Source organism: Rissa tridactyla, chromosome 6 (assembly GCF_028500815.1).
Source record: "Rissa tridactyla isolate bRisTri1 chromosome 6, bRisTri1.patW.cur.20221130, whole genome shotgun sequence".
NCBI classification, from domain to species: domain Eukaryota; kingdom Metazoa; phylum Chordata; class Aves; order Charadriiformes; family Laridae; genus Rissa; species Rissa tridactyla.
In genome coordinates, this window is record NC_071471.1 from 49,550,343 (window position 1) to 49,566,430 (window position 16,088).

General features: G+C 36.4%; 1 protein-coding gene across 6 annotated transcripts in view; it reads right to left on the bottom strand.

Annotated features, from left to right (window-relative positions):
- Positions 1–16,088, bottom strand: part of VCL (vinculin) — a 61,138-nt gene that overhangs the window by 16,206 nt on the left and 28,844 nt on the right. For 4 of the 6 annotated variants that reach the window (XM_054206898.1, XM_054206900.1, XM_054206902.1 and 1 more), the window contains exons 4-11: positions 14,903–15,011; positions 13,921–14,043; positions 13,484–13,644; positions 7,583–7,676; positions 6,138–6,285; positions 3,618–3,771; positions 2,450–2,625; positions 1,054–1,244 (exon numbers count right to left, since the gene is read on the bottom strand). In XM_054206898.1, the coding sequence (XP_054062873.1) occupies positions 1,054–1,244; positions 2,450–2,625; positions 3,618–3,771; positions 6,138–6,285; positions 7,583–7,676; positions 13,484–13,644; positions 13,921–14,043; positions 14,903–15,011 (1,156 nt within the window). The remainder of the gene's footprint in view (positions 1–1,053; positions 1,245–2,449; positions 2,626–3,617; positions 3,772–6,137; positions 6,286–7,582; positions 7,677–13,483; positions 13,645–13,920; positions 14,044–14,902; positions 15,012–16,088) is intronic. The other 2 variants (XM_054206899.1, XM_054206901.1) reach the window with 1 other exon arrangement.

The window sequence follows — 16,088 nt, forward strand, 5'->3', positions numbered from 1 at the left end:
ACGTATTACTCCAGCAATTGACTAAGTTCTGGAGTATATATCCGTTGTTGAGAAACTTCAGCTCCTTCAGCAAGCTTTCAGTATGCATGCAAGCCTCATGATTAACTAGGCACTTACAGACTTCAAGGGGGATTTAGGTTACCTTTGTTTCTTTTCAATTAAGAATAATAAAAATTAAGTTTAGGTTTTGTGCTTTTTTGAGACAACTGCCTCACAGGTTACTATGTTAAAGAGAAACATCAAAATTAGGAAGGTTTTCAGCCACTACCAAAACATCTCATGAGACGTATCTACCACCTTCTTCATTATCAGAAAGTGTCAAAACATGGAACTCCACTAATCTATTTAAAATATTGCATATAAATTTGCACTTCACAAGCGTCCAAGCTATCAACATCACTAGATTTTTAATTAAAGTATCTGTCATCGGATATTCACACAACAGAAGCTGAAAGGTGTGAGAAAGAGGGATTAAAGATTTGCAGTTATAAGGCATGTTTCCACTTCTTGTTATCAGTTGCACTGCTCAGACCTAACTGCTATGGAAAAAACTACTGAATCCAGTTTTCAAGCTTCATCCACCTACTTGCAATAGCATCAGAAGCAGCTAAACAAGAAATTTCAGAAAGGGTTTACAATAAGCTCTCAGTAGAGCAACTCCTGAGCCATAATTATATACCCGCTGATAGCGTGCTTGGATTCTCAGATCACCTTTCTCTGTGATTAAGTAACGTTCTCCTCAGATAACCCAGAAACCATCCAAGAAGTGATATTTTTAGGTCAGGTTTATGAATGTTTTTCTCCTCTCTGAAGGACTTACTCAATTTGCTGAAGTAGGTATAAATTCAAATTCGACAAATATTCCTACATAACTAATCTGTAGACTCCAATAGAAAGCACTTGCAAATTCCAAGTACTGCAATTCATCTCCACATCATTGCAAGTCTTTAGAAGATGAGCAGGAAGAGGGGGGAGAAAAGCCAAGTAGAAAACATAAATGAAAAAGCAGAATACCCGCTCCCTGTGTGGGGAAGAGCACAAGGAACCACTTACCTACTCCCCGATCAGCAACTGTAGGATTGTCTATCCACCTTTGAGCTTGCTCAATCTTGCCCTCCAAATGGACAGCTGCTTTCACCGGCCTTGTGTTTGCTACAGCCCTGTTTGTTTTGGACTGTAAATTCTGAAGTGACGTAGCTATCTGCTTAGCCAACGCACGGGCCTCAGGAGAGTCACCTTTCCCACTAAGGAATGAAAAAAAAAATAAAATATAGTCATATAAAGATCATTTACAGCTAGTCCCAAATTCAGCAGGAACACACAATGCAAGGTACTTTATCTTTCTAAATAGGGTTAAATTTGACACTTGAGTTTCAGAGCAAATAATGCAGATCTGTCATCCATAAATCCTCACGCTTCTCTGCTGCGGTAACTGGATATTACATGTGTTCAACACAGCACTGAGGTGGGGGAAAGCATGGTGCTGTCATTGATAATTCTAATGTGTGACTTTGATTTCTCATACTCATGGCTGCCTCACGAGCAACTGCAATAATGCCACATAGACTACAAGCAGAAAGACCCAAGGCTATATATAAACTTGGAAAGAAATAGCACATTAAGACCTGCAGCAGCTAAATCTCAAGAAAAACTTGATTAAAGTGTCTAACTAATGAAGAAGAAAAATATTTATCTCCATATTGCAACTGGCCATAGACGAAGATCACAGTTTATACAATAAGTGTTTCTCCACTTCCATTCTCAAGCACCCTCTTCGCAAAACTGATACAGAAATATAATTTCTGAAAGTCTTATCTTTTATGTAGTTTGTGGTTACCTCTTAGAGCACTGACACTGCTTTAAGTCATAGATATTCCACCTTGCCATTTAGTAAACTGCTTAGCAAAAACAATGATAACATTTGTCTGTATAAACAAGCTTAAATTTCACATTATCTCCCTCCTTTGAAGTACTTTGACAGTACAAAGCAGCTCACTTTTGAGTGCTTTGCCAAATATTCCATAGGCAGTAGAAAGAAAATATTTTCTAGGTAATACAAGTCTAGTTACTCTCTCTCCTTTTTCTGTTTTGGTGTTGGTTTTTTGTTGGAGGTTTGGTGGGTTTTTTTGAGGAAGACAGTGCAAGTTGGGCTTTGGGACACAAGTCATTAGGTTGAAGCATTAAAAAGGATACCATATTTTATAAATTAAATTTTTAAAAGCATGTTAAAAAGTTAGCTTCTTCACCCCCACCCAGGAACTGAACAATTCTTCACATTCAATTTTTACTAAATGCAGGATAGAAACTCAGAAGTATAAGATGTCCGTTCCCAGCTCTCGGAGGAAAATATATTCCCCAATTAACCATCAATATTCTGATTTTGATCAGCACTTTGAACTGCAAATGGAAGTCATTCGAATAAATTAGCGGTGATAAAACTAATACGTACTGTCGTCGCAGATCTGACAGCTTAGCTGTCAAAGCAGAGATTTCCCCCAAGGAACGAAGGATATCATCTCTTTCTTTAGGCTCCTCACATAATTCTGCGACTTTCCTTGCTTCAGCCATAATTCCCCGAATATGTTCTTCTCCTTCACTGCCCCCATTAGGATCTGCAAGCCAATTCTTAATAGAAAGAAGTTGTGTACAAGTGAACATAAACAGTAATATTATTTCTATAGAGGCTTTTAAACAAAAAGAAATACCAGTACAGCTTTCAAAACTGTATTTAACAGAAAATACTTTTCAAAAGCAATTTCTGTTTATTAGATACCATGAACTTGTTCTACTGTCTGGCAGATCTTCTGTTTTGAAAAAGATGTCAAACTAGATGAAAGCTACCCTGAGATTTTACATTGTCTCTTTCCCCAGCATTTGCCAACAGTATTTTCAGAAGGAAAATTTAACTAGTGCCTTTGAAGACTCACAATTTGGCTTTTAGGAAAAAAAATGAAAATATATGCTTTTGCACACAGTGCGCAGCTCTACAGAGCTTTTCCTAAAAGGTCTCATTATCATTTCAGTTGATATATATAAAATATTAATGTATATTTATATATATAGTTACATACACATATTTAGGTAAGGTATATTTAGAAGGTTCATTATTTGATAACCATCACCACCACTGGGTAATAGGCTGTCCATTGAGGGAGATTAAGGGTTACAAAAAGAAAAAGTAGTTTCGTTAACACTGTTTTGCTTTTGTCCTGAATATGAAGTTCTAAATCCTGAACTCCACTCCCAAAACAGAGTGCAAGGAAAAGGCTCTGGTTTTACCCACAGGAAAATCTGTGCAGTCTGAAACTCCTCTACTCTTTTCTTTAATAAGATTAGTTTACGTCCAAACTTAGAGTGTTCCCTCATTTTAATTTCACAACCTCGAAATTTTTGGCAATGATAAAAGAGTTATGGGGGAAAAAAAAAAATCACAAGCTGTAGGAAAATTACAGCACCCTGTAAATTAAATTTAAGATTTTTTCTGTGTAAAAGCAAGTATTCCCTACATGTTCTTTCTAACAAGTAACTGTGTTGCGTTTGCGAACAACTACAATAGTTCAGTATAACAGCAGTAATGTAATCACATTCTGAAGTATTTATGAAATCACTGGTGGTACCTGAGCAGCATCAATCTTCTTAGCAATTGCCTGCTTAGAGTTTGTCATGGCCTCCAATTTGCGGGCTGCATTCTCCACTTTTGCAGTGAGCAAATCCAGACCTTGTGACACCTGCTGCGCCTTCTGCATAGCCATGGGTGTAGCACCCTGTCCTCTGCCCGAGACAAAAAAAAAGTATCACAGATTCAGCTCAGGATCAAACAAAGCTCTTTTCTAAAGAAGAGACCACAAAAACTGTTTATGAGCATTCCCAGCTCATTGCAACAGATACAATATTTAATCAGATTATTTTTTTTTCCTGGGAAAACAAAAATAACTGGAGGAGGACCACCATAACAAGAAGAGTTTAAAACTAAGAGCATATTTTCCCCTTCCCAGAATTTGACACTCGGCATCCTCAGAATAAAAAAATATGTTTTAAGTGTAAGGCTATTTGAGGACACAGTTCCACTAAAGTACCCAGGGCAAGGCCTGTTATCTCCTTATTTACAGACTGCCACCAAGTCAGTCAGAACCTGCAGGAGTTATGTCTCGCCATAGCTAGGTGAGGACAGCAAGTTTGTAAGTGAAACCAAGATGTCTTTGTTGCCTCAATCATGTTGACAAAGTAGATTAAAGGTTACGGGCTACTGGTAAAACTTCTTACAACGGTGAAAAGGATGCTAGCAATACAAATTTACAGGACTGTAGGAAACAATTTGCAGCACTACCACTGTTGGTTCAAATGCTTAGGAGTTAAAAGTTAGATGGAAAGATTACTTCAAATACATATGCCTTAGAACGTTAGTTTTGCATAAGAAACTCATACTCCATTCCAAAATAACCTGTCTCCTGGAAAGCTTTTTGAACATGTTAATTTTATCAAACTACTAACTTTAAAAAGACCACAGTAAGTGTAAGCATGCTACTGAGATGCTAACGTGTATTTACAGTCAGGCCAGAGTCTCAAGATATGTTTCTTTATACCTTGTTTCTCACAAGCTGAGTTGAAGTTATTTATATATTAAACCAGCATATAAATTCACTCTTCTGTTAGTAAATCTTACTCCTGTCTCTTCCTCCACCTCCAAAAATTTCAAACTATACAGAGCTGACACCAGCCACTGCTTTACACAAAGAGTAAGAGTTTAGCCAAATCTCTAACACTCTGTGCAAAAACTAGTACAAAGAAGCTCTTACATTCTCTCAGGTCAATCATGTGGAAGTCTGAGCCAAGATAAACTAAAACCAGCTTCTCATCCACTACCACTATTATAGCTAATACGCATCTCTTCTTTAATGACAATATAACCAGTACTTCTGAATTTTGGCTTTTTTAGCCTTTATATATGAAACTAACAGCTCTTCATGGAAATAAGTTACAGAAATATTCCAAGCTTGTGTACGTATCATCACAACACTTCACAGCGTGGTAGTCTATGGATTTAAAGTGATGGCAAGAATTTGTTCTTAAGGTTAACTCAAAGCACAGTTCTCCAAATAATCTGTATTTCCTCACTTCCTGCACTTCACTGGGGACTTAGGTCAGAAGAGGCGTAAGCTTTTTTCCTTTTTTAATAAAAACCTCCTAACTTGTGTTGCTTTTTCTGACAATTTGAAAGACACATTAACATTTAGGAGAAAATATTATACCATGAAACCATTACCTGTATCCCTAATGGATTGCAATGAACAGCTTTCAGGCATTTCCATGTGGAGAATTTTTAGGGGGATGGGGAGGAATGTTAAAACAAAATAAAGAAACCAATGTTGGAGCACTAAAGCTTAACAATTTACTACACTCATAAGCAGCTGAAAAATTCCTTGTATTCAAAGGAAACTGAGTTATAGCGTTCAAACTACATGGAATAGTTATTTCTTAGCTCATCATCTTTATGCCTTCACAAAGAAACATCATACTTCTTACTTCCTGGGAAAAGAACAAAAGGCCATAATACCTAACATCAAGAAACTATAGAAAATTTAAAGAGACTCATCTGCTGTCTAAAACCAGAACCCCTTAAATCCAAGACACCATTGTGAAGAATAAGCAATTTATAATGAGGAGGCAGAAGACTGATAAAGGGCTCTGGTTAAATAAAACTCTTTGCAAGAAATGCCCATGACATTCAGTATAATATATCAGTGACTGATAAACAACTACTTCTTGTGGTCTAACATCTCTATAAACACCTAAAAACTAGAGCATTCATGTACCTTACAGTCATTGGGGTATATCCTCTTTGGACAGCAGAGTTAACAGCAGAGTTTAAAATTCCATTTCTCCCTAATTTAGAGGAAGGTTGTGTTTGACATTAAAACAACTCCACATTATCTACTAGAGCAATTTTGTTCATCATGTTATATAATTAAGATTTCACACAATAAAACATATTATTCTTATCAGAAGAGATTGAAGTAAAAAAGGCAAAATACAGCTACTGGCCTGCTCTCCTACAGATTAGGAAGCGACACAACTGAAAGTTCAGAAAAGCCGTTTAATAGTACTGGAAAATTGTCCATGAAACGTAATAGATTTACCTAGCTCTGAGGTCAGCCAGTTGATCAGTCATCTGGCCCAGAGTTTTGCATGTTCCCAGAATCTCTCTGCGTTCTTTGCCGGCACACAGTTCTCCCGCTTTTCCAGCTTCATCAAGGATCTGCCTTATTGCTTGCTCACCAGCATCCCCTAAGATGCAGAGTCAGTTAGTAAAACAAACAAAACGTGCTTGAGTAAACTGGTAGTCTCATCGTGTCCCACCACATTAACTGCATTAGGTTCAGACATGAAAATAAATTTATCAAGAAGTATGAGATATACACCAAATATGATAGTTATAATAGGACTATTTCCAAAACAATATGCGTCACGTGCCATGTATTTCAAGTCATTTAATCATTCTGTTATCATAGATTCATTTCTATAAATACTTCATTTACAGAATCTGTAATTCAGGCTAAGAAGGGAAAGAGCAACATGGCAAGATTCATGTAGCCTTTACTTCAGCCAGTTGCAAATCTGGTTTGATTTTGGCTGAAGAAGATGCCAGAACAACATTCCTTTTACTTGCAACCCACGTCGATCCCATCCTCCTGCAAATACTGGTTCCACCATGAGATTATAATACTGAAATTGTCTCAAAAAGTTGTACGCAGTAAAATCTGATTTGCAGCAAGTTCTACAACCACCTTTGCATTTGTCCTTACCTACTAAATGTTTAATAATTTATTTCATTAGTTGTCAGTGTCAATGACAGAAAAAAAACCTTTCAAACTCAGTTGGAAAAAAACTTTGAGGTTTCTGGAATTGATGGTGGCAAGGGGAATGAGGTCAGAAGCAGTATAAGCAGTAGCTCCACAGATGATAACAATTCACTTCCAACTTCTACAACTGTATTATTTTGGCTTCAACTTCAGAGGAAGTATTTTAGATAAGGTCTTTCAAAGCCTAAATGGAACAGGCTTCTACCTGGTTTTATTTATTTTAATGATGCATACAAAGGCAAAAGCTCTATATAAGTAAAGGTGATTACAGTTACAGTATTTATGGCAGATTTTCATGTTAAATTTATGTCAAGACTGAAAGAAAAATGCCTAAAGATTACTGCTAGGCAAGTCTGAAGCTATACAAAATTGAAAATACAGAAGGAGGAATTTTAAGTATTAGCAATGACTACAGTTAAATACTGCTCAATGCACTTTATAGCTTTTTGTTTTTACTAGTGTAACACAATGAAAAAAACCACACATATTATACAGAGTTTGTTATTTAGACAACTGAAAAGAAGCAAAGCTTTCCAGGTCATTAGACACAACTTGTTCAATCTCCAGTATCTAAAGAAAGGAATAAATACAGGCTCCTTCTGAATGATCCGCTACATATGGGTTATTAATACTTAAAGGCAGTTTTGTCTTACACAACAGAATTATTCAGACCTTTAAAAATCAAAATACTTCGTGCTGTTCTTTTTTTTTTTTAATATTACCTGGAGGTGCATTTGGATCTCTCAGCCAACCTTTTGCCTGGTTCATCTTTGAATCTATTAAGGCTAATGCTCTTTTCATGGCTTCAGTATCCTTTACAAAAGAGAAACCACCAAAATGATTCTCAAAAAAAAAATCAAAGCACAAATAATCAACACAGCCAAAGCAGACAGAAGTTCTATAGAGCACAGTCTACTTACAGAACACACCCATATAAGCAGCTCAAAACCCATTTTCAAACTAGCAGGTCATAATCATTTGTTTCCAATTAAGACAGACATTTTCATTTCACTCAAAATGCAGAAAATATGCATGCAATTTTAGTGATTTTTCTATTCCTTTATTTACTAGTGTTTTAATTTCTAAAGTCAGAGCTATAATAAGCATACATCTTGGAGTTAGTTCCATTTTTTTTCCTTAATGTACAGCAGGGCACATAGAAGAGTTTTAACAATGAGATTAAACTTCTCAAAAATGGAAATTGGCCAGTGAATTTTACTAGTTACTTCTGTGTAAGAAGTTGCACATCTGCATTTTTCACCTGCTCCACTGCTTAAAGTCAAACAGCTGCTATTTGCAGAAAACCAGACTGCCAGCTAATTCCTGGAATTCTCAAACATGGAGTTTAACATCTTTGGAGACAACACGTATTCACATGTGGTGGTTTTAAACTCAGAACTTCTCTGCCAGGAGCATCAGAGAAGCTGCTTCTTTGACTATTATGCTGCGATTATCCAATACCTCTTTGACTAGAGGAGATAAAACCATCCAGTTCTCATTTCTCTGCATACTCTGTTAATTGTTCATGTGTCATCTCTCCACTAGAGGCCAGAAGTTTTCTATCTTATGCAAAAAGACAGTGAAAAAAGTAACAAGTACCTTAAGCAAAAAGTTGGGGGAAAGCCAAAATAGCTTTTTACCACACATGTAATAATTTGAAATGTATCTAACATCCCACAATTAGTATACAGATGACGAAAAGATGCCTGGCTCTCATGCTATTAACTGAATTGGACCGTCCATGCCCAACTCTTATGAAGAGAAGCCTACTAGCATCAACGATCAGTATCTGGTACAGCATGGGATGTCCTGACAACACTAAAGAACTGCCACATTTTTGTGCAGTTGTTCATTCTGTGTGCTTAATCTCAAACATATATCACTGTAAACATTTTGGCATTTAAGCCAGTTTTATTCAGGCATGTTGGCCCATCAGCTATTCATAAGGTGCTGTAACAGAATTCAGCAACCAACTCGAAGAAAGGTCATGCAACACTGATGGATATTTTTAAGGGCTCTTGAATCACAGCCTGAGAGAGGGCACCAAAAGCAAAATCATTTTTACCTGGGTGATCGTTTCTCAAATCTACAAACTGGGTCTCAGAGCTTAGGACAGGCCTTGTTTGAGAAAACTTCTAATGGGTAGGATTAGGATATGCAGCTAGGGATGGGGGGCAGGCACATTCTTTTAAAAGAAGTTATCTTGTCTATAGCTTGAGACTTGTGCATTTAATATATGACAAGAGACGAGTAAATAATCACTTCAGTATTCAAATGCATAGAAAAACCTTACTAGCTGTGACGGTAGGTATTACAGTTTTCCATTGTTTTATATATGGGCTGAAGCTACTTTATTTTGGAATGAATGGTCTACTGCAGCCCTGTCTACCCATAAATAATTTGAAACAAAGAACTAACTGAATTTTTAAAAAGGCAACAGCTGTTGCTTAGCACATTGATGAGATGATAGGTGTGGGATAGCTGAGCAAAGGAGAGTGCTGGGAAAACTGCCTTTGCCCCTCCCTTTTTACTGACACAGGCTTTTGTGTTGTCTCAGCTGCCTGCAGAGTTGCAGTTTCAGCAAAACTATACAGAAGCCTCGAATCAAAAGTCTTCTAGCAGGGGAGAAAAATCAAGGGTATTTCAGTTTTTACACTCATGATTTTGTAATGCTAGCACTACCTAAGCAATAACAGGACCCATCTGTCCTATCGTATGAAGGCTAATAACAGGATAGCTCTGCAATGTAAATCTTGCTGTCCTGTGTGGCTCTGCACTCATGTTTGCAAAATACTGTCCCCTTTTCCAATTTAAAAAAATAATCTGGTGAAATCCTAGTGTAGCAGTTGAAGTGTTCCAGGACAACTGCTCTAAAAACGCATTATTTCCCATTGTCTCAGCTCAAACTGCCACGGCAAGGAAACCCTCACAGCTTTAGCCTGATAAGGAGTTTTCACTGCAATGATATGAGTATTTTTTAAATAGGAAATTAAACCAGATCTTTAACTAAGTTTGTTGGTACTGTGCTTTTATTTCTGCCACAGTTGTGTCTGGTGTCAGATACTTGGCAAGTGACAAAGGTGTAGCAATCCTGAAATGTCTGGACTTATCCACCAAATTCAGGCTATTAAGCAAGACGACAAAAGTAGAAATATTCAATTTAAACAAAACAAAGCAACTTGCTCAAGGCCTTACTGCTTGAAAGTATCTTCGTATTCCTGATTTCTGTAGCTGTTTAAATGCCTTGTTCCTTTCTAAACAGCTAAATATGTTTAAAATTTTACTCTTCAGGATTTGCCAGCAGAATATCAGTTGCAAGCAAGAAAAAAAAAAAATCTTACAGCTATATCCTGCAAAAAAGTTTCATGTAGAGTAGTTTTATCAGCAAGAAATTATTCTTTCCCTCCTCTCCCCACAGTTCCCCTGTTGGCAAAAGGAATTTCATTAACAAAAGCAGCACTATTACCTTTTGAGAAGGGATGAACAAGTTAATCAAGTTAAACAACTAGGGCAACACTGTCTGAAGGGAAAAGAGCAAGTTGGCTTTTTGCAAATCAATTCATAAAGCAAATGAGCACTTATTTAAGATACCTTTATGCATCACTTCTGCCACTACCAAGAACTTTGAGATTATTCATGGAGCTGGTGGTATTGGCCCTGCTTTGAAAAGGAGCATAATAAATCCTACACAATCCCTCGTTGAATATAAAACACAACCTCTGGCTCAATAAAGTGGTCTAGTCTAGCGATATCTGCATTTCATTACCAAAGAAGGGAATGTTGAAGGAAATAGGCAAAGCCAGCTTTCTGGCAGAGTAGATAGCTTAGTCACCATCCAGGGTTCAATCCTGCAGGATACCAGATACTTTTCAGCTTCCTACAACTTTTAACTCCCTCCATTTCTATGGAAGTGGAAGATGTTTGAATTGAGTATTACTTCAAATGTATTTAAAAATAAACACTAAGAATATACAAGAGAAAGCTAAACTTCTCTGTAAAATGTAAAGTCCAAGGAAAAAAGGCACAAAGATATGAATGGAAGAAATAAATACAGATTGTTTTCCAGATTTTGTCAGAGATCAGTATTTGCTCAGTATTTCAATTCTAAATCAGTATACTATTTTTAAAAAATCCAGTGGTGGTGCAAGCAGGGATTATTTCAATCCAGTAACAGTAACATGCATTTCAGAGTCCAGAAAGACCAACAAAATAGTTCACAAAAGAGACTACAACTCTGTCTCCATACATTTGATGAGTCTCCACTATCTCTAGGTAGATTTTGTGATACTTCCAACATACAAACAATTCAAGAAAGAATAATAAACATAAGATAGACTCCAACATCAACAGCAGCATGTACTACACAGGTAAAATCCAAGCCTGTGCATCCTCAAACACACCTTACTTTGCTCCAAAAAAGCATGGGGAATATATCTTTCCCTTGACCACAAAATGCATGCAACAGTAATCTCAAGCAGAAATAAACAGCTCCTCCCTCTCCCTTCCAGAAAAATAATGAGTAAGTCAACCATTAATGGATATACATGCAAAGGTCTAATATGTGGCCATTGGCAAACTAGCTCCTGCTTCTGCATTTTTCAACTCAAATTCTTTGTCACAACTGTTTGGCTAACGCCCAGCACTACAGTTCCAAGTTGTCAGCGTACCTTAATTTAAAAGACAAAATACAGTTAGGTAAAGTTCCCAGCTCAGAACAGAATGATATTTTGATTATACTAGTCTACACAACATATTTATGCATTATGCATAATGACCAATATTTTCCATTTGGAAATACTGCTAATACACCAACTATTTTCTTAATAAAATCCTTTATTAATCTGCCTCACTAGCAAGAGAAGTAAAAACTTCCTAAGGCTAAATTGCCAACTTTTTGCAAGAGTCATTTTTTACCATGAAAAAAATTGCATTTGTATTTTGTAAAACACAGGAATGCTTAAATCCAAAAATAAAACATAATTAAAGAAAATGCACACACAAAATTGAAGTTTTAGGCCTAGACCTTAAGAACACAAACCAGTTGAACTGAAGGAAGGCTGATGATGCAATACTATGGAATGGATAAAATTCATGATTTCAGAAAGCTTTCTGGACACGTAGAAAGCTTGTTCCTGCACGACTGGACCCTTTATTTGTAGCTACAGAGACTAGTACCATAAATTAACACAAAAGCATTCAGCAAGAATGTGCTCTAAAACCTTGGGCTAACTCTAATCAGACTCAGAAAGACAGTCTTAATGCAGTTCAGCTTGCAATTACCATTCTCTTAGTGACAGCCAATTCCACATGGAGCTAGGCAGAGCTATTAAGATCCTTTTAAAACTTCCGTGTGTATATACATAAGTATGGTGTCACAGCTGGCACACAAATAAGAAGTTGCACAGCACACAGTACAAAATCCCATATACATGCTTTTTTGGTTTTAGTACAAGGTAGAGGTGGAGGGTGTGGAAGAAAGCTTACCTTCTAAAGGTGAGAAAAGGGTAAGAAACAGGAGAACAAAAACAAAGATGCATAAAGTAGTCATAATAAGGAAGTGATAGTGACAAAATAACTCAAAAGGCAAACTAAGGGTCAAGTGCCAAACAATATAGGCCAAAGTGATTTTAATGCCTAGATTACATCAATGTTAGATTTTCTGCAAGATTTCATTTGTTAATAAGTCTGGCTTCAGATCTCTATATTTTCTTTAAATATATTTACAGTTACTTGTTGCTCATAGCACTAACCCTTAAAAAATCCCTTCAGCAATTTACTTCAAGGTACTCAAAAAAAATCAGCAGGAATTTGAGTTATGCGGTTACATTTATTTGTAAGCCCACAATAACACTTTACGATTCTGTCTGTCAGACCTACTTTATGGCCTGCTAGACATTTCAGTATCTTCCGTGGCTATCACTTAAGAGCACCACTTAAGTCCAGGTAAGCGACTGCCGTCACTCGCACAGCTTAACACCAAATTGTAAGGAACCAATGCTGTCCATATGCCAGCTTCACAGACATCATACTTATCCAGAAAGACTGTTAAATCTAACATGTATTTCTTTGAGACAAGGCAAAGACTTGAAATTTACTCCCACGTCCAGACTAAAAATGGTGCAGGGGGGAAAGGAGGAAGCGTTCAAGGAGGGCCCCCCCAAAAAATTCTCAAAGTTCTCAACTTCAGGCCTTTTGCACAAGGAATATGACAGCAACCTACCTTTTCTAGTAGTATCTAGGAGAAAAATCTCAGGTAGTCTCACTTATGAATGTCTAGCTACAAGACCAGTTTAATGTAGAAAATGATAGCTTTTTACCTAACCTCTGTCAAATATGATTATGTAACATAATTGATATGATTATGTATCACTGAGCCACCTTCAAATGCTACACTCCTTTAGCTTAGCTTGTTAAGAGAAAGCTAATTTTGAAAGACACATTAATACAATCATCTCTGAAGGTGTTCTTTGACCTTGAAGAGATTATTTAATGTGATTACAAAGTGTTACAAAAGTGATGCACAAATACATATTTCAACAGTCTCAAAACCCCAAGGCTATAAAGTGTAGAACACGGTAGATAAAAATTAGACTTCTATATACAAATGTAGGTGTGAAACATACCTTGCTCGCCCAGGCATCTTCATCCCAGGAAGTGAGTTGTAATACACGGATTATTTCATTTATCTCAGCACTCATTTTCTCTACTGTGAAATTACGATTTTTCAATGCTTCTTCTATTCCCTGACTTTTAGAATTTTTCGTGGTTACAAAAATCTTCATAGCTGTAAAAATACCATATATTAGAAAAAGGTAAATGCAAGATACGATCAATGCTCAAGGTGACCTCCTATTGCATTAATACAGCGGTAGACCATTTTATTTTGCATGGACCACTTTATCTCAAAGAGACTGTAGTTTTAATACAAGAAGCACAGTTATTTGCAACCAGTACAGAAGCAAGGTCAAGGCTGTTATTTTTAATAAACATAAGACATTGGAACGCCAGCTCAAAATAGACAGCAATTCAGAGTGGTATTAAAAATCAAAGCTGAAAATACCTGAAATAAGTACTGGCAATAGCTCCTTCACAGTATTCATGGAGTTTACCAGCATAACCCTATGTTCCTGATGCGTTAATTCCTGTTGTCTCTCATCAATCATTTTGGCCATCTTTGTCATTCCTAAAGATTAAAGTAATTGAACAGTCATAAAAAAAGGAACGTAATATTAAGTCTAATTTGCAACATTTGAGCTTTTTAAACAAGAACAAAGTGTGATAACTTATGACAACTATATTGAACTTTAAAACTTAATTTTTATATTAGCAGCTGTTACTTGAGAAGCCACTGATTCAAAACATAGCTACTATGCAAAGTAGAATGTAATCCTCAAAATTCTTGATTTAAAATCCCAGCAATAAAATAGGAAAAAACCTGTAATGACTGCTTTAGGACATGAAGTCACCTCATGAACTCTGGAAGCTAATTTACAGGGGTTTTTTTCCTTTTCTGTTAAGACTTGATCAAAGCCTTAATTGTGAACGGCAGAAAAAGAAAACATCAGGGTTTTGTTTGTTTGTTTGCCTCACAGAGTTTGTTCTATCAGTGTTCAAGAACTGTATCTATTTATACTTCAGTTCTGCTAGAAATATTTAAATCCTGTAGAAGTGTGGAAAGAATTACACATTTTATCAGCTTAATGGACTTTATGGCTGTGAGTGCTTAACTACACAGCTTTTTCAATCTGTTTGTTTTACTAATTCGTGCTTACTTCCCTCATATAACATAGTGTAGGAGAAGCACAGTACATATCATCTGTGTAGTACATATCATTTACCAGTATCTTAACTCTTCTGCATTCTTAAGAGAGAATGTGAATCAGAAAATAGTCATCATTCACCCTCTAATTTAAAACTCTTTCCAACAGACACTTTCAAAGAAACTGCTTCGAAACTTGGGTGAGAAAGGTGCTGGGGGGGGAAAAAAGGTAGTGGAAAAGACTATACTTAGTAAGTTTATGATAGACTGTAGCACATCAAACCTGGCCCTAGATTCTTTGTGTATGTCACCAAATCTTCCATAGTCTCTACTACTTCCGCCACAGTCAGATACTCCAATATTCCTTTGCAGACACGGATGATTTTACGGACCTAAAAAAGGAACGTTCCATCACTTATTAGATGAAGCTAAGTTACAACTGAATTAGAAATGCAAGCCTATTATTAGAACAGAATAGGTATAGCATTTGCTAACATGACGTACAGGCAATCACAAAGGTCTGGGATACTGATTAAGCTACCCAGCGTGCTATTACTCAGGAGTGCTGTATTGACAAAGACAATATTTAATCAGCATTACACTACTCAGAAATGCAAAATCCTACTTCTATTTTTTTCACTTTGTATGATAAATGAAGGATATCATTGAGAAAATAAGTTATAAGGAAAGGAAGTGCATTTAAGTATGCTGGCATGCTTTAAGTTTTTCATTGGAATTTCATCAATAAAAAACGTTTAACTTAAATCACAAAGCAAAACTATATAGAAAGCAGACTCCAAGCTTTCAGAGGAAATATTATTCACCATGCAGCTCTACATATGGATAAAACATTATCCAGCATTCCACTGGGAAAGGTAGATCCAACATCTTAAACTTTCCAGAAAAATCTGTGAAGACTGTACTTTTTTTACCTCTGGACATCTGCCTCAGCTTAACTTTTTCAGTTCATATTTGATTCCAAAACAGGGTTCTCTGTCAGTTAATCTTCTAACCTCCTGAACCATACTATTCCTGACAACACCACATACAACTCTCATTGAAGAATGAGTTAATTAACATTTAATTCATAGCAACCACATCCAGTGTTCAGTCCCTAGAACAGATCATAGTTTCCTCTAAGAGTCATTTCAGTTTTGTCCCAATATTAGTTTATCTTTAAACATAGTAAGATAGAGACATGCCAAGTTTTCTATTTGTGAAAAGTCAGTCATTCCAGACTAATATTTTTCTTTGGTTAACGTGCAGTTATCAGAATAGTTCCACAAAGCATTAACTGCCCAGAAGTCAATTCATTTCCTAAACACAGGAAGCAAGGAGATTAAAAGTTATTAACTTCCTTGAAATTCTGGCCTATAATACTTTGTAGTATCTATTAAAAACCACTTAAAATAATGTGTAATCACAAGTGCCATGGAGAAATCCCATAGCATTCTCCCCATTTCAGAGGA